This window comes from Zonotrichia leucophrys, chromosome 1, assembly GCF_028769735.1.
Source record: "Zonotrichia leucophrys gambelii isolate GWCS_2022_RI chromosome 1, RI_Zleu_2.0, whole genome shotgun sequence".
Classification (NCBI taxonomy): Eukaryota; Metazoa; Chordata; class Aves; order Passeriformes; family Passerellidae; genus Zonotrichia; species Zonotrichia leucophrys.
Genome location: NC_088169.1, coordinates 97673440 through 97684672, shown reverse-complemented (window position 1 = coordinate 97684672; position 11233 = coordinate 97673440). Strand labels below are relative to the sequence as shown.

The 11233-nt window shown below is 40.1% G+C and overlaps 1 protein-coding gene across 1 annotated transcript; it reads right to left on the bottom strand.

Annotated features, from left to right (window-relative positions):
• Positions 1-439: 439 nt before the first annotated feature.
• SH2D1B (SH2 domain containing 1B) lies at positions 440-10624 on the bottom strand. Its single transcript, XM_064703129.1, has 4 exons — positions 10284-10624; positions 6997-7060; positions 4554-4722; positions 440-1390 (listed from the first exon to the last, which is right to left on the bottom strand). The coding sequence occupies exons 1-4, from the start codon at positions 10415-10417 to the stop codon at positions 1350-1352; spliced, it is 408 nt and encodes a 135-aa protein (XP_064559199.1). The 5' UTR covers positions 10418-10624; the 3' UTR covers positions 440-1349.
• Between the last annotated feature and the right edge of the window lie 609 nt (positions 10625-11233).

Genomic DNA, 11233 nt, shown 5'->3' with positions numbered 1-11233 from the left:
CCTATGTCCCTATTTATGTCCCATAGTACATTTTTCATGGATGACTACATTCTTTTTAATTAATGAAGTTTTGGACATATCTTTTAGTATTTCTTGGCATTTCTAGGGCTAGTTAATAGTCTATATTTTTTTGTCTCTTTCATGCTACAGTTGTACTGTACAGTATGTACTGTACTACATAGTAGTTGAGCCTGGAGCCAAAAACTGCAGCACTATTAAATTCATAATGAAGTCTAAAGCTCTGAAAGGTTTAAAATTCGTTTGACAAATAATGATGTGAGAGAAACATAATAGAAAAAAATCTAACTAGTATTACCCATTAAAATACATAAATAATTTGTGAAGGATCTTAAACATAGAACAAATACAAATGTCTTCCTCATACTCTCAAATGGTGAGCAAGTCTGTAGTAGTGACTGGAAGGCTCGGGACATACATTCCAGTTTTGGCTGTGGCTGCTAGTTGCAGGCCACCTTCAGAACTATTTATTAACTATTTAAAATTGGGTTAATATTAAAGCAAATTTTTGCATTAAAAACAAGTAAACAACAAAAGCAACAAAAGACATATACATAATACAGAACTGATGGAAGTAGAAAATCAAATGGAGTAAGTATACCCATAAGTACAGAACCTATTAAAAAAAGGATGTGTTCATGCTGACATGTATGTACAAATTGTAATCCTCTTGTAATCTGCCAGAGCCGTTCCTCAACGTCAAAATATTTCAAAGCATTTTCCTCTGGTTGGTTATTTATTTTTTATGGCATGGATTTAACACAGCATTTTTGTCTTAATTTGCATTATTCAAGCTACTGACTACTAGTATTCCTTGACATTGCTGAAATACTATTCACTCCTCCAACCTAATTGGTAACATGAATCATGTGCAAAATAACAGAGTTTGGGGTTTAAAAGCATCTTAAAATGTCATATATGATTTTTATCAACACCTATAAATTCTGCCATAAATTACTGCTTTATGCCTATTCATTTAATATATTTATATTGCTGCCCTCTAGCAGAGTGTTCACTCTAGCAGTCAACATCTTGGACAATTTGCTGGCTAAAAACCACCAGAAGACACATACATGGACACCTTCCCCCATACCTACGTGTGTGTGTTTGTGTCTGTAACAAAAATACTTATTTATTGCTGAGCAAACATGCATAATAGCTTGTACTGGATCTACTGGTTGAAGATACAGCTGCTCTGACCGTCTGCAAAAGGAGGAGTTAATTCCAGATGTAGAGCAGAGGACACCCAGCTGGAAGCTCTCCCCAGCTGAGGCCCTGTGCCGGGGCACGTCCTGGAATGGCAGCTTCCGAAACCATCAGGCGCAGATCCTTCAGGGCAGGACATCAACATAATCAGCGCTGTCATCAGCTTCTGGGAAGTAATCAAACAAAAAAAGATGTCATTGCAAGGTGCTCTTCTGAAAGGCTGTGGGTGCAGCACAGCCTGTGGCAGGGCAGGTATCAGTAACTCAGTTTGGTTTCTCAGTGTGCTATTGCATGGCCAACGTTTAGGCCCCCTGTCCTATGGACTGGATTCTCCAGGAAAAGGCAAAGCCTTTTCTGAGCCAGCAAGCACAGTTGTAAACAGTTGTATTCACATGATACCCCGTTCTTCCTGAGAAACAGTCAAATGTCAGAAATCATCCATTCTTGCTAAATCAAATCAGTAGCTGAGATATCTGTGACTCTCAAAATGCATCCCTTGTACTGTAAATAAAGACCCAAGAGAAAAGTTCTCATCCCAACTAAAGGAGGAGAGCCTGAAAAATCCTGTTCTCTCTCACACTTCGTAAGATTGGTTACAGTTTTTGAGAAGCCAGGAAAAAGGCAGAAATTCAGTGCTTGGAACTCAAAGCTCCACTATGGAAACCTATTGCTCTTCAAAGAGCTGCCCTCAGAAAAGCTGTTCCTAAGCTAGAAAACAAAGCTCAAATATCTCCAACCACCAGGATCATGACCTCAGTCCCTTGAGGTGTTCCACTGGTTGTGCTGCAGTGCTCAGTCCCACGTGCAGCAAAGCCAGCTGCTGGTGGCACGTGAGGGACGTGCTTGCTTTAGGGAGCACTGCTGTGCTTTGGGCAGTGCCTGTGTTTCAGAGAGCGTGACATTTACATAAGCCCCTGCTGTGGACATGTAATAATGCAGCCTGAGAGGGAAGTTTGGAATGCTGTGTAAGTGAAATTTAAATCAAAATTTAATAAAAAAAATTCCAAAGTAGCTTGATTATTTCTAAAAAGCCTCCATATTTATGGAAGCCTAGCTATATTTTGACATTGAAATATAAGGGTTTATTTTCCTCCCTGTGATTCCAGATGAGGACACTGTTCATCTTCAAGAAAAATTCCTATTGCAGGACCAAAAATTTCTAAAAACATATCCATGTTACTGCAATATTTTCTGTCTCCCTGCAACAGCAATGATAAGAAACCATAACAACATTTTTAGAGCAAATGTGGCATATTTGCTGTGTGATACAGGTGACAAGGTAATGTTGATGACATGGGAAATGTGTCTCTGTGGCTTCTCCTCAGCAAGGTTGCTGGGGGTCAGGCCCCAAAACTGCAGCAGTGCACGCTGTGCTGGGGGAGCTTGGCCAGAGCAGTTGCACTGTTCTTATGTGTGAAACCCCAGAGACTGCAGCACAGAGGGGCTGTCTGTCAGAGTCTGAAATAGTTCATGCCTCAAACTTTGATATAAAGTTCTGCTCATTATAACAAAAACTGTATAAAGAAGTTACAACCAAAGAAGCCTCCCTGAAGTTACCCAAACTACTGAGATTAGATAAAGGAAAACCCATTCTTCAATCACCTGAAACAAACAAGTAAATAAGGAAAAGAATGTCAGCAAAACTCATCTGCTGTAATGAGAATCATCTCTGCCGTGCTTCAAGGTGGGGGAGGCCATAGCCATCAGACCCCTTTTCTGGGAGGAGGTTTGTACAGATTTCTCCCCCAGCTGAGGTGGGGTGAGGAAGTTTTGGCATGTTGTTTGCTGCTCAGGGGCAGTGAAACCATCCTCCCTTACACAAACTGGCTATGGAACCCCCAAACTTGGGAAGGCCAGATTCATGGGGCATTCACGTGAGAGGCAGCTGAGAGAGTGCCTTAATCCATCAAAGACTCCCTGAAGTGCCCCCCAGAGTCGTTCCTGAAGCCTTGCATCACAGGACTGCACGTGATGCAAAAAGCCCAGAGTCTGTTGAAAGAGACAATGGCAAACTCTCCCTGCCCCAGGGAAGTGCCTGGGTTTTCCTACCTAGCCTGAGTGTATATTAAGCCATTGGATTCTGTGCATTCTGGGGAGACCTTCACCACCAAGAAGACCAGCTGAGAGGATCAAAGGAACATTGTTGGGATTCATGGAGTGGTGATATTTTCTGTCACTCTCTTTCTGTCCTCTCCACCTCTTTCTCCTTTCTCTTCTTTATACTCTCCTTTTTCTCTCTCTCCCTCTCATATTTACTATCAAATAAAACCCAAACTATTGTCACTGGCATATGGTCTCATTTGCACCTTAATTTGGGCAGAGGCATTTCTAATAACTTTAATAACTGGATCCTAACACTGCCCCACACCACCATGCTGAGCTGCTGTTGGGCATGAGATGCAAATCACAGGGCAGGGTGAAGACTCCAAAGTTTTGTTTGCTTTATGATATCTGTACTTAGCAAAAGGATTTCCCTTACTCCTGGCTGGGGCTCTTGGCACACTCTGCCAGAGGTCATGGAACAGTCTCAGGGTTATTTTGCAGCCCATGGCCTGATGGATGCTGCAGCTCAATGCTGTACAGCAGGAACATGAAGAATGGTGTGAGGGGTACTAGCAAGTTATCAACAGTATCTGCAGTCACACTTCTCCAAACAAGGATGTAAGGATGACATGGGGCTATACAACACAGTCTAAAGCTTTATGAGAACCTCTGTCTTTATTGTATCCATTAGCATAATTCTGTCAGGTAGAAGCATCATGCCCTCATCCTACACCTGGGAGTTGTGAGCATAAATTAGCAGAAGAAGAGCAATGAGAGGCTGAACTCTAGTTCCAAAGCTGTGATCCTGAGCACAAGGCTATATGCTGATCACTTAGTCATGTTTGAATACAAATCACAAGCTGGCTTGCTTGCCTGCCCATCTTAGAACTAACCTGAGTAAGGTTTTGATATAAACATTTCTTAAAACCTGGACTATGAAGGTAAATGACAGCCTCAACTCCCAAGTGCAAGGGCCTGGTATCTTGGCAGAAGCACACTGAGTAAAATTGGTTCTCAGTCTTCTTCAGCCTAAAAGCATCAACATCCATGAACGAGACAGCTGGAGGCAGCTTTTTTCATCTTTGTGTATCTCTAGTGATTTTAGTTTGTACATTTGTGACGGTAAGTAACCTGTGAGCTAAGAATAACCATTTCAGTGAACATAAGAGAGAAGGGAGGATGTAAAACTTCTATCCATGCAAGACAATATTTAGCAAGTATTTCACCACAAACCTGTCAATGCTGTTATCTTAAAAAGCCCACAAAGGCAGAGCTAAGTTTCTCACCATCATAAACATTGTCCATTTCTGACTTGAACCTCTGGCTTCTTTGCAGGGCCTTTGGTTTCTTCACTGGGTAGCGGAGCTTTGTTATCAGTCCTTGATTTGGCTTTTCAAAAGCATATATTAAGTCCTTTAATGTTTTGAAGGTCCTCTCTGGAACACCTTCAGAAGTCTGTAAGGAAAGGATAACAAAATGTGTTTGCAAGTTCCCTTCACCTGGAGTTCCCTAAATGAAAAGAATGATAAGTTGTTTCTTATTTACCAAGAAGCTGTTTTGTAAACATGTTTGTTGACAAAATATTGCACTGTCCTTAAAACACTAGGGAGACCTGTTTGGAACCATGGTTATGGCATTAAAAGTAACCTCCCTCACCATCTTTTTTTTTTCAAAAAGGACATCAGTTAAATTATTGGTGTAGATGTGTGCTGCAGTGATCCACTACAGCAGAGTGTTGAAGATTGACAGCATTACACACTGTACTCTGGTCTGAGAGAAAAAGTTAGGGATAACATATTTAGTTCTCACTTAAAATGCTGCCTTTAAATAACTAGGTGACAAACAGAACTCAAACTTTTACAAAATATCAGCATTGGGAAGCACAGGTCATGTGCAAAAAACTGTTCTTTAGGTGTGGGTTCATCTGACAGGACTGAACTGCTCCTGCGGCTCAGCCCTTCATGGATCTGTGCACAGACTTTACAGTGCTGTGACTTCAGGGCAGTGACAGATAGTGAGCAGCCTACTAGTAGTCATTAAAAGGGAACGGGGCTTTCTCTTAATCTGTTAGCTAACAAAGAAACATGTATTTATTTTCTATAGTTTTCTGCATCCTTCATCTTTCATTCAGCCCTGGATGGACTGGGTGCCAATGCCTGTGTGTACTGGGTCTGGCTGGGATGAGTTAACTTCCTTCATAGCAGCCTACAAAGTGCTGTGCTCTGAATTTGTGACTGAAACACAGCCACCACGTTTTGGCTGTTGCTGAACAGTGCTTGTGCAGCACTAAGGATGTCTTTCTTGCACTTGGTTCCCCTGGGGAGTAGGCTGAGGGTGTGCAAGATGCTGGCTGTCCTATCTCACCCCTCTGACACTGTACTCAGCAATAAAAGCATTGGGAAACGGAGGACGTTTGTGGTTATGTGTGTGCTGAGGCCTCACTTTCCAGGGGCCCACTAAATATCTGCCCCTGATGGGAAGGAGTTGCTAAACTTCCTTGCTTTGCTTGTGTGCACAACTTTGCTTTACCTGTTTACCTATTACACTGTATTTTATCCAGGCCAAGAGTTTCCTCACTTTTGCTCTTTGTGTTCTCTTCCCCCAATCCTGTCTTACTAAGGAGGGAGGGAGTGAGCAGCTGTAGGGGTGCCTAGTTTGTTGGGGCCAGCCTGCTGCAATCTAGAAAGCTCATGTCTGAATCTGGCACTAAAGAAACCCCAAACAACCTCTCTTCCCCATCAATACATTATTTTAGTCAATTATCTTAGTGAGGCAAAATAACATGATTTAAAATTTTTAAGAACTGAATTCTTCTTTCACACTATTGGCAAAAATTTGTAAGGAAGAATGGGTTTGAAAAGTCTAAAAATATCTGAGTTACCTGCTGACAAGAATAACAGCATAACCCCAGTAGAGTGGATAAGGTCCAAAACAGAACATTTTTTGTCAGTAAACCATTCTTCTTCATGGGAAATTGGGTCTTTCATGCACAGGCAAAGCCACTAATAAGCAATAAATTACCAGCATATGAGAGCTTGGCGTGTTCTTTATGAAGTGATTTCCTCATACCACTTAAATGCTGCTTAATATTGGCAATCCTCTTGGCTGTGCTAGTACAAGCAGGGGAATGAGCCAGCTTTTAAGTGTCCTTTCACATTTCCTGGGGATTTGGTTGATGCACTTGTTTTACTTGAATAAGCAGCAATAATTGGCATTGTCGCTTCAGATGCCTCACAATCACACAGAATTATAGGTTCTTTAAATCAAAAAGATCATTGCAATATCCCAGATTCTTATGAAATGCTGCATGCACTAGCAGTGCTTTCAAGTAGAAAAAGGTAATTAGGAACAGGAGAAAGTAAGAAACAGGAGAAAGTAAGAAAAGTAATAGGTATTTGATCAGTGCTATCAAAAAGAAATGGTCAAATGAGAAAACAGCTGGTTAATAAATAATAGAGCCACTTAGATTATAACTAAATCCTACAAACACAAGAGCTACTTTTTGAGATCATCTACAATAAGAATTGAGTAGAGAGCAACTTGGAAATATTTTCTATAGTATTGTGTTTATGGATTTTTTTAAATCTATGATCATAGACTAAAATGATAATAGATTAACACTATCATAGATCATTGATCATAGATGAATCTAAGATATTTTAATATATGGGTTCTTTTAAATCTATGCTCCTTAATGCAATCTTTAAAGATGCAATGAGAGTTACTCACCTGTATTCTAAAATATCCTTGGTCTTCTCTGAAGATACGGTAAGTGTAGATGAGGCCTTCAAAACTGTGAAAAAACATTGTATATGTAACACATCACATTAACAAAGTGGACATATCTGTACACAGTATTGAAGACATGAGAAGTGCAGTAAAATTGAATGAGGCAGAGACAGGAAAGCAATAGAGAAGAGATCTTAGAGATTACAAAATGAGTGAAGGTTTAATATCTTGAAATACAAGATTACTCTGACCAGGAGTTTCAAAGAACATATGAACTAAGCCTAACACAGGTCTTTAACAAGCATAATTTCATTCCACAAACAGCACTTCTTCTCATCTCTCTCTTATTTTCCTCACTTTTCTAACCTTCATTTTGTATTTCTGTCACAGGAAGGCTGTTGAATTCTTGGAGAGATGTAGGCAGAAAATGGCCTCCAGTCACTAGCACCCAGAAAATGATGGTATGGCTCCTACTTCTGAGAATAATGTTATTCCTTTGCATTTCCCAAGGTTTTAGTGATTGTTATATTTTATAATAAGCACGTGTTTGAACACTGAGGCTACTGATGTCTTTGGATATATTTTGTCAACAGAAATAAAAGCTTTATCAGATACCACAGTAGCAGCAATTCAGGAGGTGGACTGGAGATCGTGACTATGATCAAAAAAGGTAGCAGAGTTGCAAGAAAATATACATCACAAACAAGTGAGGAGGTTGGGGAGAGGTGGGAGCAGCATCTGAAAACAAGTTTTTTTAACTTGTGTGCCAGTTCATCAGGAGGACTTCAGCTGTGACAATGTGAAGTGAACTGTCATGAGAAGGAGAATCTTGGGGCAGAAACCTGGCTCAGGGCACTTGCACAAAAGTGAAAGGTTACTAAAAATAAACTACTTTGTTCTGCAAAACAAGTTACTATGAACTGAAATTAGAATAAGGCTTTCAGTTATAATACGTTTAATTTAATTCAAAAAGTGTTATCACGGGGATGCATATTTTGGTTTTTGTCTTCTGGAGATACCTGTGGAAATACATATGTTCCGTGCTGAAAAGTACTTTTACAAATGTGAGTGCTTACAGAGACAGAGAAATGAGAAAAAGAAATACCAGGAACGGATCATTTTTGAAAATTGTTCTTTACTGATCAACTAAATATTAAAACATTTCTGCCTGGATATTATTCAGATACTTTAATTCTTACTAAATGCACATGAAACTACCACTAAAATGGAAACTTCTGTCTCCTCATTAACTACTAAATGCTTACCAAGAGCAAGTAAAGGGTAAAAATAAACAAAATGTTTGGTCTGGAAGAAAAGCGAGGTGAGAGGGAAAATGGCATGTTGAACAGTAAGGAGAACAGTAGCAAAACCAGTAGGTCTGAACTGAAGTGCTGTCAGAGACCTAGGATAATTCTAGATGAAAGAGACAGTGTGCTGCAGAGGAAGAGCCATGCACCTTGCCCAATTAGAGAGATGAATTTGAGCTGGTCACACCATTCTGCCTCCCAGGTACCTCCACGGGAATGCACTCCCCCCCATATCCCAGCAGAAAAGGACAAGGAAGTTTGTTTGCTGTAGCAAGTGGATCAATGTCTCTGCCCACAGATCAGGTAATTTGAGAAGGGTTTATCAGTTTGCACATAAACCATGTTAGGTGCTAAACAAGGTGTTGAGATGCAATGCTAATTCAAAAGTTGCTTTTGAACATCACTAAGAGTTTCAGTGTTGGTTGCTGCCAGTTTTAGGGCAGTTTGCCTAGTGAACCACTGCCAGGCAGCCCAGTTTCTGGGGCAGTTCTCAGCCAGTGCTCTAATACTATTCCATGTGCTGTCTGAACAGGAGCCTTGCTCTGACCTGTGCAAGCCACCCTCTGCGTACCACTGCTGCCGCTCTCACAGTTTAACTATGGCATTTGTTCATGTCAGGATTATAGGCAAATCCACTAAACACTTCAGTTTTTATCAGCTTTTTTTAATCAGCTTTTAACACTAAAACCCACAAAAGCAAACTGGAAGGCATGATTTTTCATGTGCCTGCACAGAATATTGTGGCAGGCAGATGTGACAGGTCAAAGCGTGTCTGCAAGACATCACAAGAAAAATCTGCTTCGCCCTTAAAAAAACAAAGATTAAAGGAAAAGCAACTGTGTTGGTGTGGCCTAACCCAGGTTATAACATTGTCGTTCTTCCTCTGTGTCAGGTTCCCCATTTGTCCCCTCTGACAAGGTATACATGTGCCTTCCCTCCCACCTCCCTGCCCTCCCCTCAGCCCCTGCATTGTCTCATTCCACATCATACTGAAAGCAGGTTCCTGTAGCTGCCTTGCTGAGGGCTCTGTTTGTTGCCAACTTGCTATTTCTCTTCCACTCATTTTGTTATTTTGAAGATCTGCTTTCTTCTACCTGCCAACCCAGTAGTACTCCATTTCTCTCTCTCTTTTCTCCCCTTTCCATTGATTTGTTTCATAACAAATTCATTTTTAGTGATTGATAAAAATATCATCTCCTATTTGTTCATTAATTAGATGTTAAAAGGTTTTAATGTCACATTCAAATGTATCTGCAACAAGAGTGCAAAACCTCATAGGTTCAAAGACATAGATTCTAGTTTTTAAACTTTGAATGCATTATGAACAGATCAATTATATTTGAAAAGAGTAAAAAGGAAAATAAAAGTGCTATTCCCCACAGAAGAAGAAAATAATAAAATTTTAATTGTAGTAATTAAAGCTTTGTACTAGAAGTAGCAGTTTTCTATGCCTATCTTGTCTGTGGATTTGTCATATAAATTCAGACAGAACTTTGTAATTTTCAGCCTCAGCCTATGTTCTTATATCAGGTAAAATTCCTTTGAAACACAAGACTGAGTTTTTATCAGACAGAAAGTCTACAAAGAAGGAAGTGTTTTGTAACATGCCATGAGACTATTCAGTGTCTCAACAGTGCTAAAATGCTGTTTACTCATCATCACAGAGGCAGTTACTTTGAGTAAGGATCTTAGCATATTTTGGCAGGCTGAGTTATTTTCTCTGGGCTGCCCTTACTGTCTGGAGAGAGAGACCAGCATCACCAGACTATAGTTAATTTATCATCTGTTACATAAAATAGCTTTGTGGAAATGCCACCCCTCCATTTGCCACTATAAAGGAAACCTAAAGCAAGCAGCACTACTTGAATACATAGACACACTCCCTTGGAGTCTGTTAATATCAGGGAAGAACTATTAATTTTAGAGAAGATGATTGTTGTCTTTGGATCCAACTGAAAGCTCATAAAAATCAGTACTTACAAAACACAGAGACACAAGGCTCCTTCCACACTCTCACTCTCCCGTATTAAATAGCTGCCATTCTTTTTCTTCTTGCTCAGTAACTCTTCACAGGTTCTTCTTGTTATCTTTCCATGAAAAAATGGGAATTCCATGGACCAAAGAAAACAATGTGTCTTGCCTTTCAAAGCAATACTAGAGCAAGTCAGAAGCCTAGCATGAGAAGAAACCTTATTCCAAAGGCAGCTTCCTGTGGATGTCTGAAGTTGGAGGTGCCAAGGACACACAGGAGTTCATGTGTGTTGTTTACTGAACTGTCCCCAGTGAGGTAGGTTAGCTCTGCAGCTTGACAGCTCATGACTCTGTGGAGGCAGGAAAAGGTTGGTCTACACTGGTCACAGTCCACATCAAAAAGTAAGACACTTTTGTCACATTATACCAGCAGATTTTGGGTTGTGTATCGCACCTCTAGACTATGAAATCGCTAAGTTGACACTGAGGTATAGTTACATTTTGAAGTTAACTTTTATGTTTAAAGTGGCTCAAAGCCCAGCAAATAGGGTCCTATGCTTCAGGAATAAGTCAGGACTGTATAGGAGGATAAAATTACGTAAAAGCACTCTTTCTTTTTTTCAGGTAATTTTGAAAAGAGAAAATAAGTTTTTGTGATATTTTAATCAGCATCAATCATGAAGCCATAGGATGTGCCAGAAAAAATTTGGCAATTCTCTGTTCATGCAGAGGTTTAAACAAATTTCATCAAAATAAGCTGTAGAAGGACACAAGGTGTTTAATGGAGGAACAGTGTAAGATGCAGGGACTGCTGTCATCTTGATCACAGTGAAAAAAACAGTGAAAAAACCAAGGTAAATACTGGTGGAACACTGTAAGGAAAATCAACCATGTTTTACATGCAGCTGTTGCATTCGTGTTTTTTCTCTGACAACTTTGTACACACAAAAATCTTATAT